This window comes from Dermacentor albipictus, chromosome 1 (assembly GCF_038994185.2).
Source record: "Dermacentor albipictus isolate Rhodes 1998 colony chromosome 1, USDA_Dalb.pri_finalv2, whole genome shotgun sequence".
Classification (NCBI taxonomy): domain Eukaryota; kingdom Metazoa; phylum Arthropoda; class Arachnida; order Ixodida; family Ixodidae; genus Dermacentor; species Dermacentor albipictus.
Window position 1 is genome coordinate 190,000,916 of NC_091821.1, and position 18,962 is coordinate 190,019,877.

Genomic DNA, 18,962 nt, shown 5'->3' on the forward strand with positions numbered 1-18,962 from the left:
GACACACCTTGTCCGCCTTCCAGTGCCGGCCGCGGTGATCGCTGGAGTTCTCACTGAGCCGTTGCACAACGAGCCCCAGTTTCGCCTTCGGGCGCAGAACAATTGCTCGGCGACGCTCTGCGATATCCGCCTCCGCGTGCAGCCGTACTCGCGCACGATATAGACGGGAAGCCGCCATTGTGAGGGGTTCGCATGGAAGCGGTATACGTATGGGAGCCGAATTACCGGTGCCGAGACAAAGCGCACTCGCAAACAGCCGAGGAAAATGTATCGGTAATGAGTGAACGCCCTGTACACAGCAGCTTGCGTCTGTTTCCTTTTCCGCTTTTTGCTGTTTTTTTTTCTTTCATCTTCCCCGCCCTTACGGAGCGCGCACAAATTAGAAATGGAGCCTCGGCCTTGCGGGCTTTTAATCAAACAGGCCTTTGCGAGAGACAGGGACACCCGCTCCCGCAGCCAGCTTGTGGTTGCGCGAGGCCAGCGGCCAAGCCTTTTAGCTGATGGCGAGCGTATATGTGTATATGCATACACACACAGCCAGCGTTGTAAACGCGTATACGTGCATCAAGTTTCGCTATAGTTGCGTGCACTGGTGAGCAAGCTGTTGCACGCCGCGGGCGGTGCTATCGGGAGAGGGCGAGCCCATTCGTAAACCAGAGTCACCGGTCTGAGTGCAGGCACACTCTGCAGCTGATTCTCTGAGTGGTCCCAAAAGCCAATCGAGTTAGCGCAGACTACAAATGTCATGCAGCGTTGGCGGATAAGGGGACTGTCTTCTACGCTCTGTGGCAGCTTCTGTAAGTTTGCCCAGAATTACTGAGGCGGGAGGTAGCTGGTCACTTGGCTAGTGTACCTTGGCGCAGGAAATGAAGGCCCGTTCAGTTGTGTTTTGACCGTGGACTCCTCGTTCCAAGCGAATGCAGTCAGCAAACAAAACGCAACGCAACGACTTTTGGCCTTGTTCACTAACTGGCTTTGAAGGGTCGTTTTCTGTTCCTTGCATTTTTACTATGCCACTGAACGCGTTCGTTTGCCGCGGCCCATATTGAAGAAGGGCAGTGGCTATACAAAGCAGACTTCATTGATTGCCTCAAAAATCTCAAATGTAAAGAAAAGAAAAAGGTAAACATAACTTAAGAAATGGTGATGTGGAGAAAGGCTGGAGAAAGCAGTAGATATCTCGTTAATATCTGAACGCATCTAGTGGACATTATGAGAGGTACAGTCGCCCAAATCTTTAGCTGGTGTGCGGGAGCGGCGACTTTTCCGGGCGTCAGCGCCGTATGAGGCGGCGAGGCTGGAAACAGCCTAGTAGACGATGGGCCCAGCTGAGCGCGCTTTGTCCGCATGCGCTTAGCCTCAGACTGTTTCCAGCCTCGCCCCGTCAAACGGCGCTGACTCACGGAAAAGTCGTCGCTCCCGCACACCAGCTAAAGATTTGGGCGACTGTACGTCAGAGAAGCACACATTTAGCGTACGGTCTTTGCGATAAACATCACGCGTCTGTTGATTTTAACTTAAAACACTATAATGCAGCATCTTTAAGAAAATTCTTCTCGAGAAGAGCTAAGTTATTGGAATGATAACAATGGTACCTCGAAAGCGGATATACCTTATACGATGTCTATAACCATCGGCCGAACGTGGGCTTACAGGGGCCTCTTTGCCTTCGTTGGGCGATGGTGAAAATATTTCGATTTTGTGATGGAAACTAGTTGCAAGGCTGATAAGTCATTTTAAGCGCTTGTTTCGTATTGAATATTGTATTCGAAATCAATCGGGAATGCAACATAACTTCTGCGTTGAAATAAATAAATAAAGACGTGGAATAATTTTTGCCTTAAAACTTTAGTTTCAAATTTTTTTCTCTCAGAAAATTTTCGAACTTCACAGTGTGAAATTTTCTCAGCTTGCGGAGGTTCGTTCATGTTTGACAAAGGAGCACACATGTATATCTTCGTGGGTGCTGGAAAATACCTTGAAGTACGTTATACTGCTCGTTTGAAGTCATTACGTATGCGAAACGTTGAACTATTTAATATAGGCCATAGTATTGTAGCTTGATCGCTTACTCGTCGCCTTCCTTCCTTTTTTCTTTCCTTCTTTCTTTCTTTGTTTCTTTCTTTCTTTCTTTGCTCTGACTTCTAAGAGTCTTCATGCGGCTACACAAAATTCGACACCGGCCCTTTTGACACTGTTAACAATGCTGACACCATCCGATAGGGAGGCCACGGAAATGGTACGACATTTTGGGCGCTAACAGACGCGCGCATGTATCAACGTTTGCTTTAGCTCTATGCGTCCGGCGAAGCGCTGGCCATTAATTATTGTTAATTATTAAATTGCGCAATTCCATTTCTCGTAGGAGTAATGGCCGCCTCATCGAGTAATTTAGATCTAGAAGTAGAATTGTGCTATCTGCCTGAGAAAAAAAAAAAAAACTGGTGCAGTTTTTAAAAATAATCACATATATAGAGAGCGCAACGTGTACATGAGACGCTGGGGACTCTTTCTGTCGCAATCGTACACAACGTGTGCATAGATACTGTCCTGCGATTTGTATGGTGGTTGATCGCACTTGCTTTCACCAAAGGGAAACGGACTCTGTGATATGTTTAGCGCATATTTACGTATATTGTGAATGCTTTTCTTGGCCAACTCCGTACTGATTCTGCGCGCGCGAGGGTCTGCTCTTTCTTTTTTTTTCTTTTTGTTTTTCTCAAGATTCTTATGCACCGCTTCGCTGCTCGCCTCTTCGTCACTATAAAACTCCTATCTCATTTGCACGCGGAAATTTCAGCGGGTTACTTCTTTTCTTTCTTTCGACGAACACAATTTTGACCAAAATAAGTCATTTCGCTCATTGTAGGACTTCACGCACCTCACTCATCGCCATTCTCAAACAGGTGCGCGCAAACGACAACCACTCAGCTTCAACGAATTCGACTTTTCGAGCGTGTCGCGGGGCGCAGGCGGAAGACAGTGACCGTTGTTCAACCGCCGGAAGCACATTGTTCGCACCGTCTGCTGCATTCCAGTGACGGCTCGTGCAAGCGGAAATGAGGTTAGCTGCACGTAACGCCGGCAATATTAACAGCCGTTTTTGTTTTTTTATCTCTCGTTGTAATGCGTCGTCGTCCCTGCATTTGCAACTCTTTTGGCTACGCTACTTTGTTGTAGGTTGTGTTGTTAGTTTAACTACAGTGCAAAAAAAAATAATGATAACGTGCATAATATGCTAGTCAGACGGAGTACTTTACGCTTTATTGCGTGCTATTCGCGAACGCGCTTCTTTCAACCTCAAATCTGTGCTACTTCCTGTACTGCTGGAATGGTTCTGCAGTGTACATACAGTTTTCGACAGATCAACGCGTCCCCATCCCGAAATCCATAAAACAAACAAACACACAAACAAACAAACAAACGAGCGAGTGAACTAACGATAATGAACTCAAAAGCCACTTCTTTGAGAAAGCAAACAACTCAAATGATAACTTAGTTATATGCCAATTTTATATTCTAAAAAAATTATATATATATACACACACACAGTAAGCTTCGTGGCGAAAGAGGCTGACCAACTAAAGTTCACGAGCATTTTGCGGCCAGAGGCTACTGCGCGTCCAAATAGCACCAGCAAAGGCAGCGCGCACTCTAGGCCGGTTTCGCCCCCTCCCGGTTATCCCCCCGCGCCTTTCAGTTCTCGGCCACCGGCCGCGAGCAAGGAGGCGCGCGGGTTGTGGCGAGCGCACTGATCACCTCCGCGGGACCGCCGTGCTTGGCGGAAGAGCTGGCTTTTAGTGCCGCGTTTCCGTCATTACCGCCCGGCAGTGTGCTTAATACAAGCGAAGGGGCGTCGAGTGATTATTTACGGCTCGAAGCTTGGAACCGAGCGGCGGCGTCCCTTCGCGTCTGCCCGGTGTTGCACGCCGGCGGCACACGGGGCAGAGCAGTTGTCGTCGTCATCATCGTCGTGACTTTTCTATTTCCAAAGCGGAGAAGTGGCAGAGGGGAAAAGAAGCACGGGAAGCGCCAAAACAAAACACGAATGGAGACGCCGAGGAAGACGGGCACAGGGGAAGGAGAAGCAGTAGAAGCACAGCGCGGTGCTGCCGGTGCAGTTGTCGCCGGCCGCTGCGAACCGTGAATCCTGCTGCGCCGTGCGTGACCACACAGCCCGGCGGCTCGGCCGCGCGGAGACCCGCCGCGTGTCCGCGGCCCGCGAGAGTCCATTACGCGCTACGGCGCACGCCGGTGTGCGCGAGTTCGTACGCACAGCGCGCTTCTCCACCTCGCCCCCTCTGCACAAACACACACATGCGTGCGCTGCGCTCTTCTGGAAGTAATTTGAAGGTCAATTTTACCTGCACCGCAGAATTTCTTTTTTAACCTCGCTCATTCCCCCGGTCCCGCATCGGGGCATGCGTTCTGAACTTTTTTTTTTTTGCTCGATTTTCCCCTTCTCTCTGTTTGCTTTCCCCCGGTTCCCGGCGCAAAGAGGGGGGCACGCTGAGCGAGTTATGAACGTTCACGGCTCTTAGGGAGGAGCACCGCCAACTATGCCTCGCCGCCGCCTGTGAACCGTAGCCAAAGACGCGCCGCTGCATGGGGGCGGTTCGCACCGTGACTCGGCGCGCCAGAAACGTGCCTCGAGTGTTGAGGAAATTTGAATATCCCTTAAGAATCCGCATCATTATCAGCGGAGTCACTACTACACATGCTGCAAGCGCAAGAGACAGTCACGAGACAAAAGTTTGGTGGCTCTGTTCAACGACCTAGCCGGGTTTCCTGTCGTACGTCCGCAAGTTATGGTCCCATTTGTGCAGCACTCCCTCTCAATCGCGATGACCTCGCGAATGCTCAGATTCAAAGCTTGTTTTGCATAACCTGTCCGCGAAGGTCCGAGCTCCCGAGATGGCGAGGTTGCATTCGTTATGCGGTGGCAGCCACGAGGTATGGCCGGCGCGCGTTCTTCATATCCGTGAAGGCAAATGCTAAGGCGGGATTTTACATCTTGGGCTGTAGTAGTAGCCTGTAGGCATGTAGACAAGATCTGTCTGGACAGCGAGTTCTGTCGTGTAAATGGAAATACTTAAGGGCCTTTTATCACTATTCCGCTTTATTTCATCGCACATAAGTTCGCTCATTTGCTGTACTATTTACTCCCCCCCCCTATAGTCGTGCGCGCTGGAGCTCTGAACTTCTCAAAGCGTGAGCGCAAATATCATCAGCACTGACTGAATTGTATCATCTTTAATTTAATTAGTCACACAATCCTCACTGAGCATGCGAGTGGGTTCCGTCCTGGTTGCACTAACATAGTGAATGCAAATAGGCTTCCCTGCCGTTTTTGCTTAATTGCACGATGTTCTTTTAACTGAATGGGACCTCCATGATAACAGCACGCAATGAATAACACAAAGAGAAGGACGGGGCAAGCGTTGTTTACAGCGCGCTGCTATCACGAATAGGTTCCAACTCGCCCGGTTCGCCATCTGTGTGCGAATGTGAACTGTTGGAAGCAGTGGCTAAGCCGGGGGGGGGGGGGGGGGGGCACCCCGGGCACTTGCCCCCCCCCCCGCCCCCTATAGTATACGGCCTGCCCAGACTCCCCTCTACCCGCCCTTCCGTCCCGCGTTAAGTGCTTGCCCCCCTTTCCCTAAAACAAACAAACAAACAAACAAACAAACAAACAAACAAACAAACGTGTCTGGTGGCAGTGATACGACAGTGTGCAACTCGTGTTGAGACAACACCGCGTCCACAAACAGCCGTGGCCTGGTACGTTGCAAGTGCGTCGCTGTTTGTGCAGATTTGGCATTATTTGATAAATAATTTGCGCCCCAACTACAAGAAGCTCCGCAGCTCTTGAACATCAAACATATTTTTGAGTGCGTCTTTCGAAGTTCCTCTACCTAATTTCATGTGCGGTGTCACAAGCGTTTGGTTTTCTGGTAATGCGGTCATCTTCACTGTGAAGATTTGAGTGTAGTGCGTCAATCTCGTGTTGAACGTTAAAACAGCGCACTTATAGGAGCAAAGGAAACAACCTCTGGTAGGTGTTGTTGAGATTGATTACCTGCATTCCTCGAAATACCCTTCGACTTGGCGTGCGCATATAGGTATTGACTTACAAACTATAGGATGTCTTGAGCCGCACTCTCGCACCACTCGAGTGTTCTACAGCACACATCCATGAGGCAATTAAGCCACCTTTTACGTGTTTTAGGGAGATGGTGATGACGTAAAAGAAAACGCACAGACAATACACGTTAGGCTCTTATATGTAAACTGACAGAGAGAGGGATAAAATAAAGGAACAGCGCATAAAATGCAGTGATGGACAAAAGCACTGAGATGATTACGAATGAATTAAAAGGTAAGTGTTGCAAAAACACCGCCTATATAGTTCGCCAAAAGATCGCAAACAGGCGAACAAACAAAGAAAAAGTCAGAATGCGTACAACGGTGGCGCTCACGAAAGTTTCTAAAGCCCATCATGTTCTCCAAGAGCCGCATTTAAAAGCCACCGACTTAATACAAGGCTAAATAGTAGACTATGGTAATTTAAAGCCGGTGCTGTAGTTGTCTTCAGAGCGAAGAGAAGATGCACTGCCACAGTCGGTAAGAAGACAGAAGACGAGGCGAGTTGCTTGGAAAGCATTTCACTGATGTTGCAAGCGGGCGAAAAGTCCATGTGTGCCGTGATGTGAGAAGTTTACTGTGGACAGAACATAACTGCACGAAGGACACATGCATACAGTCACTAATTTGTACCAGTGCATGTATAGGGCCCACGGAATGAAACGAGTCAATTTAGGACTGATTAAAGCGCATACTTTCGTTTCCACTGGCCGCAGTTCGTGTGACATCGCCGCAATTTTGGGCCGCGTACTTGAATCAGAGTCCGCATCAGCTTTAGTGGCAAGGGCCCGTATTCACAAAAAATATACTTACGCTAAAATTAGTCGCAGGAGAAGATGTTAGCCAATTTTGATGGAGGGCATATGATTAGCGAAGTCGGCTGATAAATGGCAAACATCATTTAAGAACGAATTGCTTTGTGTATTCGGCACCTATTTGTATCGACATGATAAGGTGCTCTTGAGTAATTGCACTATGGAATGCTTTACTTAAAGCTTCCCTGTCGCGTTTTATTCCGTGAGCACGATGTATGCAGGTGTGTAATTGGAAATTGGAGGCCGCTAGTCGGTTGTATATAACGGAAAGGAAAAATAAATAAATAACAGAACGATGTTCCTTCATGTCTCGCTAGGAACGGTTGGCCGACCCATCGCTTAAGTTCTTACACGCAGGCACTTTCAAAACTGTATTCAGACTTTGCTCTACGTGTTCAAACATTAGCGATAAGTTGGTTTGTGCTCATGCCACCGGTTATCTGCGATATTGATCGAAGAAATCTCTTCATCCGTGCTTTCAAACACTTCAGGGAGAATTCATGCACCTGTGTGACAGGCTGTCAAGGTTTCAACAGGAGGACCGTCTTTCCCAAGATCCCTGGCGGATTTCTCCGTTTGAAAGTATGACAACCCGTCTGGGGGTGTTTATGCGAATTAGCGGGCCGTATACACACGTACAGGCGCAGACAGGCTCACCTGTGCAGGCGGGACACTTCTCGTGGGATCTCCTGAAGGAAGTTGGAAGCCACGTTGAACACCACAAGGCTGGTGGCATCCCAAATGCTTTCTGGCGCCTTACGTAGCCCGCAGTCGGCCACGTTCAGGCGCTCTAGAGTCTCCGAGAAGGCTCCGCGTACGACGAGGCTCTCGAGGTTTCGGTGGCGCAGGTCGAGCACTTGTCCGGTGAGCGGCACATCCTCTTTGACCACCTCGGGAGACGGCGAGGTGCGCGGAGTGTCTCGGTTACCCACCGATGGGGGATCGGAGCCAGTCTCGAAGCCCGTGTCCGAGCCGGTCTCGGACTCGTTCGACTCCGACGAGGCCGTCATGCTGCGGCCGGCAGCGCTCAGTTCGAGGGACCGCAGTCCAGTGTCAATGCGTGGTCAGAATTGTGGCAGCACTACAAGGTAGCAGGGTTCACGGCTTGTTCCCATGCGAGCCATGCCGGAGGGTTCCGACCGCGGTCACGCTGGCTGCACTTCCGGCGGAGGAGGAGGACCGCGCGCACCTGGCGTCTGTGACCGAGCGGAACTCCCGAGGAAGACTGCACCATCTGCCGAGGCAGACCCCGTTCAAGGTGGACGGTCTCCCGCGCGTACAAAGGGCCCCCCTCCGGGACCTCCTCGCCAGCCAATGGCGGAGGCGCCTTCGCGCTCGCTGCTCCTTCTTGCCAGACGCCCCAGAATGAAGCCGAGCGAACCTGCCGCAAGAAGAAAGGACCCACGCTCCATCAAAAGGGCGGGGCGCCCGACTTCGCCCGCCGCCGTTTCCCCCCGCGCTCAAGCGACCGTGCGGTGCGTGCCGTATTTTGATTGCGGTTCTCCAGATTTCTCCGCTGCTCTCGTGGGAATCACCGGGGAGCATCCCGTTCGCCGGCACGCTGTCTCCGGACAAGGTCGCGAGACCGGAGCTGGAGGCACACACTTGACGGTGTCGCACGGGATGTGTGCGAACTGTGCAGCGAAAGCACGACCTTTCGCATGTTTCTGCCGGCGTGGTTAGCCGGTACACATAGTAGGAATTCTTTGCAGCAAACGCTGAAAGATTTTTAGAATAAAGATTTGGTGTATGAAACCATCGAGGAACACACAAAAGCTAGTTAAAATAAAATCACATTATAGCGCATCAGTGGATTCCAGGACACTGCAATATTCCTGGAAACACTGCTGCGGACTCTGTTTAAATAGGCGCATGAAAATGAAAATGCAATAAATCTCCCTTTTCCGCGTAGGGCAACCCGGCTGTTGCTGAGGCAGATATCCTGTCGACTCCGCGCACACACCTGATTTGATCAGAAATCAAAGTGCTCGGAGTTATGGTTTATAGATCTTAACATTAATTTGTCTTTTAGTTCGAAGTTGAGTACAATAGAAACTTGTAACATTACTGAACCGTCTGCGGCTTCGGACAGCATTCACACGTCACTTGCACGGGATTTAATGCGTTGCTAGTCCGCAGGGTCATTGTGCCCCACGCTTTATATATATATATATATATATATATATATATATATATATATATATATATATATATATATATATATATATATATATATATATATATATATATATATATATATATATATATATATATATATATAAAGCGTGGGGCACTATGACCCTGCGAACTACCCTGCAATGACCCTGCAATGACCCTGCGGAACTAACGTTAGGCAAGCTGTGGAACTAAAAAATAAAGATGAAAAATAAACGGTGCGAGATACGACCTTAAGACCTACGTGTTTAATTGGTCGTCAGACCTCTGACAACCGACCACCGTATGTTGCAGTTTCCTTTCTCTATAATTCAATTGTCCCCAACCAGGCACCAAGCAACTGCAGGCAAGCTGTTGAATGACAAAAATAAACATTAAAAATAAACGGTGCCACATGTTTACCTTTGAGGCTTTAAAATTGCATTTTGTTCCGTGTTTCTTAAATATTCTTTTTCGTTGAACAGCTTGGCTAACGTTACCGTGGACATACGGTATGAGAGCGAATTCTTAGGTCGATGTCGTGAAGTGTACACCATACCATGTATGGTGTACACTCGGCGAGTTCTTACACATCGATTTCGTATCGTGGGCTCCAACAAAAGTAAATAAAGACCGTGCGTGTATCGCCGCTTATGTTTCACTCCGACAGCACCCCTGTGAGCAGGCATAACAGAGCCGCACTCGTTGGGTTTCCACCTCAATTGCCCCCTGAAAATGGTTTTTTCTGTTTTGTCCTTAGCATAGCATTTGGTGAGAAAACCAAAGTATGATCTACTGTTAATATCAGAGCTATGAGTAATTATAATTACCTTGACATGTGCTGAGAAAGCTCCAGGCATGCACCTATCCACTTATCTATGCGATCACCTATACTTTGATTTCGAAAGAAAATTGGTCTGCACTTCTTATTTCTTGCTCTATAGAGAGGCTCTTTATACGAGTGCTTCACGAGCAAAACTATGTCGCCATCGCCTGCACAATCTCTCCAGGAGCCGAACTTCTACGATACGCGTGCTCTTGTCCGCGCCATGCTCGCTTTTTAAAGGTCAATATCGCGTGTACTCACCAGTGCCTCAGTATGCATAAATAAGCAACGCATCTGGCCAAGGTAAATGCGAGGGCAGGAAATTTTATGAGAGGAATGACGCTCCGAAGTCTGTACAGGCACATGGCCAACGCATGGCCGGCCGTGCCAGCCACGATCTGCTTGTCGCTGGCGTGAGAGAGTAACGCGATGAAAACGTAGGCATTATACCCGCATTTCATGCGTGCCGTTGCTATAGGTATTTGGTCGCCTTACTATGCGGCTTGCTCGGGCGATTGTGCCTCGTGTGAGCTGTAAGCTTCATCATTAAGGTCTCGCTGGGCCCTGAACACACATTCCAGAAGACAACCCGGTCGTGTCGTTTCGTGAAAGAGAAGACGACTTCCCGTCTTCCTTCACAGGCTTCTCTCATGCGCTCTCATTACTCGCGGAACGACTCATACATGTGGAGTTGGTACCCGGTCGCTATTTATAGCTTTCGCAAAAACCTATAGCTGCGCTCGACAACCAAATAGCCTTCTTTTCCGTCGTCTATAGAGGCTATGCGGCTGCTCTGCTTCTTGGGCATTCCGTCGTAACATTCTTCTCGACTAAAGCCAAGGCTAAGGAGCGCCTTCGTGTTGGCATTCCTCGGTGCCCTTGCGATACACCGCGCGGTGGCCGCGATAGCGGCGATGGTAGTATGGGCCTCTGGTGCCTGGACGCTTTCAGTTTCAGACAAAGCGTAACGGTGCCTCAACTGAGACGTCGAAAGCTTAATGCTGGCGATCCGCGCCGACGGTAGCCAGGGACCCTACAACATAGAACTATTCCAATCTGTTTTTATTCCAGTCTCCTGACGTCAAATTTACGTAACCGCCGACGCAAGGATCGGGCGGTGGCGGTTACGGTGGCCCGCAGCGTTGTTTGCATTGCCCAATAAAAAAAAATAAAAAAAAACGCTCTCCGCATTTATAGGAGGGCACTCTTGTTTGCTTTCAAAGCGTATATATCATTGCCTACTTTGACTGGTTGTTTTTATCTAATTGGCTGACAAGATGCTGAGGAGCACGCAGAAGAGGAGAATATTTCCGTGGGGTTGAGCTAGCGCACTGAAAGTAGATAACCTGGTTAGGAGGGTGGTGCCGGCGCCTGCGATTGGCCCGTTTCCCCTTGCTTAGCTCGCGACGTGGCTGGTCGAAAATCGCGGCGGAGTGCAACGGAAAAAGGCTGCTAAAACGGATCCTCAGCGAACAAGAGTTGGAAGAGCGATGTCGTATACGTGCCGAGAGGGCTTGACAGCGTTATTTTGCCACACATTTTTTTTTATTATACACAAGTAAATCGATTCTCCCGGACAGCTCCAGGTAGCCAGTGCCAGATCGATCGGTGGGTAGACATCCTCTATTCCTTTCGGAACAGGGTAGCCCCCTGCTATTCCGAAACAAATGCAGTTTTGTTCGTCATATCAATGCATCTTTAATGCTCACACGTCACTTTGACGTGAGAGTTTTTTTGGTTTTGTGATGTCGCATGAAAGAGACAGGCCAAGTGGGGGTGGCTCCAAACATGTTTCATCAATCGTGGAAAACTAATTGCAGTAATTGAATAGAAACAGTTTGAAATAGCTTTACGTTATAGCGCCCCACGGCCGGGATATTGTAGTGATGCCTTGCGCTCGATTCTATGCCACTCTTATCATCCACTGTTCTCGGCCGGCTGATCCTATTGATAACGCGGGCGGAGCGTTGCCTTGTTCACTGAAGCGCGAAAAGCGCGGCAAGGAATCACATCGGAAATGAAGTCGCTACGAAATCGCGCCCTAGATTGCTATGCCACGCGTTGTAAAATGAACGTTTCTCGTCAGCGGTGAAAACGTGGACCCGTAATCACAAAACTCTCCTACTCAAGAATTGTCCGTGAGAGAAAATCCCAGCCAGTCCTGACGTTGGACATATTATTAGCGAAGGCGATCAGGCAATGACAATGAGCTCTTACGAAAAAAAATGTGTTGTGAATTAGGCCCCTGATTTGTGGGTGACGCTCGGGACTTTGACGGCACTCCTTGCGCAGCTTCAATAAAATTGAAGCAACCAATGGCGCCCGTAGCACCCGTAGCGCCCTATAGTTGTTATAGTGCATTTGCTGGTTCGTCACAACTGACTTGCAGCATTTTTTTGCGTGGTAAAGGGGCACACATAACTGCTGCGCCTGTGCTCGCGGTGGTCTTAGCAGCATCACTGAAGCTCGAAAGATCGCCTTGCAAGAGCACTTTTTGAGCAATTTGCTCAGCGGAAACGCCATTAGGTCTTCGGAACAACTAATAATTATCCGCAAAATAAATCGCCGGCCAAATTCACAAAGCTTTTCGTTCGTGAATGTGTCTGCTATTAACCGGCCGGCTTCACTAACACCACAATTTGTTAACACTGTTCTTACGAGGATTTCGTTACAACTTCTTTGTGAATATGGGCCCACGTGGTTTAGCTAATGAGCGGCGGATGCTTAGTTATTATGCATTAATTTTGCTCTTTAGCACTGCTTTTGGCTCAGGTTCTCAAAGCCATTCCCATACACAACAGTTCGTGTAAGAAAATACGCACGGCCCGAAGGAGTTAGTGAAAGTTAAGGTGATGAATGCTCCGACCGTCGACAGATTCTATGAACGAAAAACTTCGAGAATCCGACCATTATTTCTTGCATGATGATTTGGAACAAACCGGATGGAGCAGTCTTGAAGGCACTTTGGACGTTTCTTGAGACATCGCCTTTCCCAGCTGAGAAAAGCATTTCAGACCGCTATCAGAGCTTTATCTGAATGCCTATTCAATACGTAGAGTTAGAAACTTCTTTAAAAAGCAGAAACTTTAACGTGGCTGAATCAATGTGAATGAAGTTTGTTGCGTTAAAAAGCACCAAACTTTAGCGACGATTGGCAGAAAATGTTATCCTCAGTTTGTTTTACATAAATTAATAAAAAAAAACCCGGGAAATTCCAGAAGAATAGAATGTCAAGATTACAGCTTTGTAATCCGTTACAAAAATAGACGAAGCCTGTAAATAGTACGTGTTACATCATGCATTTAAAGAACACAAGTTTACAACAATAATTTACTATTTATTTATAATTCACATTAAAACTCTATCAGTAGCTGGCTGAGGCCATTGAGAACGTTTGTGCAATAAGGCAGCAGAAGTAGGAGAGGACAAGCGTTGTTAACTTAGTGCATGTGAAAGTGCGGTATAGACTCATGTTTTCTCTCTCTCTTTCACTCCCCATTTCCCTCCCCACGTGTAGGGTAGGAAACTGAACTCAGTCTGGTTAACCTCCCTGCCTTTCCTTCTTCCTCTCTCTATCTCTCTCTACTGCCTGAGCGCCACCTAACTACGGTATACCGTAGTATACCGTAGTCTGGTATACCATAGACCCTATAGGGGCTGAAGCCCGAAGCCCGTCATATTCCATCTGGTAGCACAACGCATCTAGTGAAGGTGAGTGCTAATGGTGAGGATGGACTTGAGCCGGGGCGTACAGGACCTCCGTTCTACTTCGACCCACAATGCTCACCATTCACACCTCTGTCCCAAAGGAATTTTAGGAGGAGCAGATGTATCTCTCTCCTAAATATCCACTGTCCTCTCGAGCTAAATGTCATTTGTGCTTGTGTGTGAGGTCATCTTGCGCTTCATTCCATCTGTTAATGCTTCACGTTCTGCGTCTAATATAGGACACTCTAGCAAATAATGGTTGGCGTCACCAAGAGCTTGAGAATGCACACACGACCATAACGCGCCATGTCCTGTCTTGCACCGCCACGCTCGAGTTTGCGCTGGCCCTGTGCGGATACAATAAAGGAAGCAACTTGAGTTTTGTCAAGTCTCCTATAATCACACAAGGCTTGCAGTGGCGTAGCCAGAAATTTTGTTCGGGGGGGGCTACGCCACTGGCCCCATATATATATATATATATATATATATATATATATATATATATATATATATATATATATATATATATATATATATATATATATATATATATATATATATGTATATATATATATATATATATATATATATATATATATATATATATATATATATATATATATATATATATATATATATATATGTATATATATATATATGTATGTATGGGGCCAGTGGCGTAGCCAGAAATTTTGTTGGAGGAAGCTTTAGCTCGGGTGCTCCTATTTAAATACATGTAGAAGGGGAATTCGTTTTTCCCTGCAGCCACTACACCAAATTTGAGGAGGTTTGTTGCATTTATAAGAAAAAGTTCAATTCTAGTGACTACTGGTTTCGAATTTTTCATTTAGGTTGTCAATTATTTATTAAAAATTGGCCAAATCCAAAATTTTCAGAAAACGAAACTATCAAGTTTAAAACTCCGTGACTCAACAATGAAAAAATATATTACACTTCTGTGAATTGCACCTAATATTACATCTACAGCGGACAAAATAGATATGTTACACATCAATCACAAAGAAATTTAGTATTGTGGAAATACGGCTTGTGCAGAATCCTTGTACACAGCGTAACCAATTCACGTAAGATACAAATTGACATAGCAAACTTGTCCGTTTTGACTGTTATAATAGATGCCGTTTACAGAACCACAATGTCTGTTCTTCATGCATAGCTATTAGTTTGTAAACGTCGTGCTTCTATTTTTTCAAGCTTTCGAGTTTTTCAAAATATTTTAAACAAAATTCAGACCCTAAATCGAAGTTGTGTTTCCAACAGAACTAGGATTTAACTTTCTCTCTCAAATGCAACCAATTTCAATAAAAGCGATTAGCAGGATTATCTAAGAAAAGTGTTTCTGCGTTTTACAAGTATTTGAATAGGCCGCGTCGGATTGGGCCCGAGGTAAAGCTTCTTCTTAAACAATTTGTCAAGGGATCAAATCCATGAATAATAACTGCATTGTCATTGCCAAAGATGCTGCAAATGAATTCTTGAACCCTACGCACAGTCAAAACAAGTAAAATATGTATTTTTTCATAAAAGAGTATACTCGTATGTGCCAAAAATTTTGCCCAAAATAACTGATATCAACGCTTCCATATTTTTGTCTATTTATTCAGTAAAGAAAATATCACACGAACTTTAGAACTATATCAGTTCGAAACCAGGAAAGCAGTGCATGCCGCTGATATATGAAAAATTAAAAGGCAATGAACTGAACAAGTTGAGCACAAATATGTTAATGAAACTTTGTCATTCAAGAACCGTGCTTACATTCTTTTATATATGCAATGGCCAGTGAAAAATCTAAATGACACTAATTTGTTTTAATGTATTACGCAGGAGCAGCTGGCACCGGTCTTGTATCGTGAGTAATTGCACCGAAATTATAGTCGCAACCGCGAGGGCATGTATAAAAAGCAGGAATTCTGCAAGATATACGAGGGCAAGTCAAATGAATGTGAGCCAACAACGGGGTACTCTATTTAAAAGTAGTCTTCATGAGAATTTAGACATTTGTCCCATTGAATAACGAGTCGCGTGATTCCCGTCTTATAAAACTCCTTGGGTTGCTGCTTCAAAAAGTCTGTATCTGGTTCCCTTGAGCTGTTTTTTCGGTTGCCCCAAAATGTAGAAGTCGCAAGGTGACAGGTCTGAGCTGTATGGCGGATGCTGCAGCATTTCCCACTTGAACTTTGCCAGTTTTGTATTAACCACATAAGCGACGTGGGAACAGGCATTGTCGTGGAACAAGATGACCCCATTCGTCAATTTTCGACGTTGTTCGTTCTTGATTGCGAAACGCTGCCGTTCTGGCGTTTCACAATATCGGAAACAATTGATAGCCTCTCAAGATTTAGCAAATTCTATCAGTAATTGACCCTGACGACCGAAAAAGAAGTCAACAACACCTTTCCAGTGGAAATGACGGCCTTTGCGTTCTTTGGGCGTGGTAAATTCGAATGTTTCCACTGTAAGCTTTGCCGTCGTGTTTCAGGCTCGTAGTAGTGGCACCAAGGTTCGTCCCCGATCACAATTGCAAACAAGAAGTCGTCATCCTCATTGTGATACCCGATCAGATGAGTCAAGGCAGCGCGAAATTTCTCCGTCTTCTCGCGATGGATCAAAATCTTGGGGATCCATTGCGCACCAAGGAGCCGATAACCGAGAAGCTCATGAGTTATGGCGTGAACCGAACCGTGACTGATGTTCAGACCGTCTGCCAGTTCATCGATGCTTATCCTCCGTTCTTGTTTCATCAGCTCATGAACCTTTGAAATTGTGTGGGGGGTGATTGCACGATGGTTTTGGCCCGGTCTTGGAATGTCTTTACAACGTCCTTTAAACCGTTTGCTCCAACGCTTCACAGTGGTCAATGAAATGCCGTGTTCAACATAAACGGCAGCCATACGGCGATTAATTTCTGTTTTGGTTTAGCTGTCAACACGTTTAGCTGTCAAAAACTTCGCGACACCGAGCTGTTCAACTTTTGAAGTGTCCATTATGTGACGCAACCATATTCAACCCAGTGTATGAGAGCATTAAAGAACATTTATCTTCACACTTGCGTGCCACTTTTGTAAATGAGACATGCCGTTCTCTTACGCGCATGCCTCGCAGATAATGAACCGAACCATTATTGCGCGGTTAGGGTGGGCTCACTTTCATTTGACTCGCCCTCGTACATTAGAAATGCAAAGATACAATGAGATATACAAATGCTAAAATACGGCTTGATAAAGGATAAAAAGTGTCACTGGAAACAAAGTTCACTGCAAGTGTACACAAAACCTCGCAACAAGATATTTAAGTACACGTATAAGTCTCCAGTGAGTCTATGTATGTAAGAAAAAGTAACTGTATATAATGCGTCAAACAAGGCAAATAAACATGTTGCACAATCATAGATTCACAGAATCCTAGATTCCGCCCCCATTCCATCCACTCCCCCCGATGTATTGCGCGCGACGGAAGGCGGCGCGCTTCCTCCCCGCTTTTCTCTTTTGCGCACACAAGACTGAGCCACCATCGTAGGCTCACCCATTCCACCGCCCCTCCTACGCTTTCACTCGCACATACAGCATCACCCTTTGACTTTATACGAAACATGAAGGCGACGGCGACGGCAGGAATGCGCCTGGAGTGTCCATATAATTGCTTTCGCAATAATATAATAAACGTATCCGGCAACTGAAGCGTCCCGTCGCCCATTACTTTCCGCAAAAGAAGTATCAAAATCGAACTTTCACCATGCGACAATTCGCTGTGCCTCAACAATGTATTTTTTTTTCTGTGGGGCGGAGGCACCGAAATGAAAAAAAAAACGCATAGGAAAGTAGGTTGGCCAGAATCGAATGCCTACATCGGGCACCTAATGGGGCTACGGAATTAATACCGAAGAAAACATGAGACGCTTGGCCCACTGAGAACCATACGCGTACTGCTCAGTATCCTACACCGGCGAAACAAGACTTTCCGGAAAGGTTCCGCTCAAGAAACGCGGTGCAATCCTTCGAGTCCCCACAGTGATGCCGGCGAGCGACCATTCTTTTTTTTTTTCTCGTCTGCTAGCCAGAAAGCTTCCAAAACTCTGTCAGGTGAAAATTCACTCGGCCAAAGCAAACCGAACGCCCACCGAAGTGCACCGCGCGGTGGTCGGGGCCATACGAGAAAAACCTATGCGCTCTGGCTCGCTCTGGCAGCCCGCGGGTAGGGTAGCGAGAACAAAAACAAATTGAAGAGGCTCAATGTGTCCTCGGCGAATAAAAGTCAAAGTAGAAAAAATAAATAAGAACGTAGTTACTTTGGCTGGCTTTAGTGTCTTGACATGGATGTTCTGGCGTAGGTTTAAAAAATGTTGATATTTTTTTATGTGACATGACGGCACAAATGAACCACCCCAATGCATCGTCTCATTGGACCTCGCTGCGTGCTTCGTCAACTCGTCTGCTAGTGTGTTGATTTGGCTTGTCTCGTTATGTGTTCCGATGTAAGACTTTAGAAAAGTCAATGGACCTTTGGCGTCAAATGTTTATAACAACATTAAACCCACAAAGTTCCGCAATTGAATATTTAAAGCACAACTTCGGAAATGTCAATGCACGTTTCACATCAAGAGCTTATGAGATTTATACCCATAAAGTTTCGCAATTGATATCCATGCGCTCCATAGATTCCGTGGCCTCAGTGAGATGCCGCGGCGAGCCCGCTCACCATCAAAGCGCCCTTGAAACTTTGTGCTCGGATGGCACTGCTTGGCGTTATGGGACTGCCGGTGTATGGGCGTTGCCACGAAATCCAGCCCGACTTCGCAACCTTCGCGGTTAAATGTCTTTTCGAGCGTCAAAAACACATTCTAGACAAAAACCAGAGTGATTTCCGGCGCCAGGGGTCGCTTTGGTCGGCGGTGCATGGACAGCACGAAAAAATTTCGGGGGGGGGCTCAAGCCCCATAAGCCCCCCCCCTGGCTACGCCCCTGAAGGCTTGTGCGGAGGATCCAGTTGCCTTTAATATCGCCGTCGAAGTTACAGTACGATCTCATGGAGCATCTGCATTGGAAAGGCCTCGGGGACAGCTCTTGGTGTGCCACAGAAACTCATATAGACAGACAGCAGAAGTAGGCAGTGAATTTGGGCAATACAGTTAGCAAATGAAACCAACTATCGGTTCAATGCTGAGGCCTGGACAATTTTTTACGTCGTTTGGACATTTAGTTACTCGGACAGCTTCTACAAACGCCGTTACTGTGATCAGCACTCAGCCGGTACTTTGCTGAGTGTGTGCACTCAGGTTTGTGAGTCTCTGTGTG

At 46.9% G+C, this 18,962-nt stretch overlaps 1 protein-coding gene across 1 annotated transcript in view; it reads right to left on the reverse strand.

Moving 5' to 3' along the window:
• Window positions 1-8,257, reverse strand: part of LOC135898036 (PH domain leucine-rich repeat-containing protein phosphatase 1-like) — a 58,380-nt gene extending 50,123 nt beyond the window's left edge. The window contains exon 1 of the mRNA XM_065426764.1: window positions 7,617-8,257. Coding sequence (XP_065282836.1) covers window positions 7,617-7,969 — 353 coding nt within the window. The 5' untranslated portion in view covers window positions 7,970-8,257. The remainder of the gene's footprint in view (window positions 1-7,616) is intronic.
• Window positions 8,258-18,962: the final 10,705 nt, after the last annotated feature.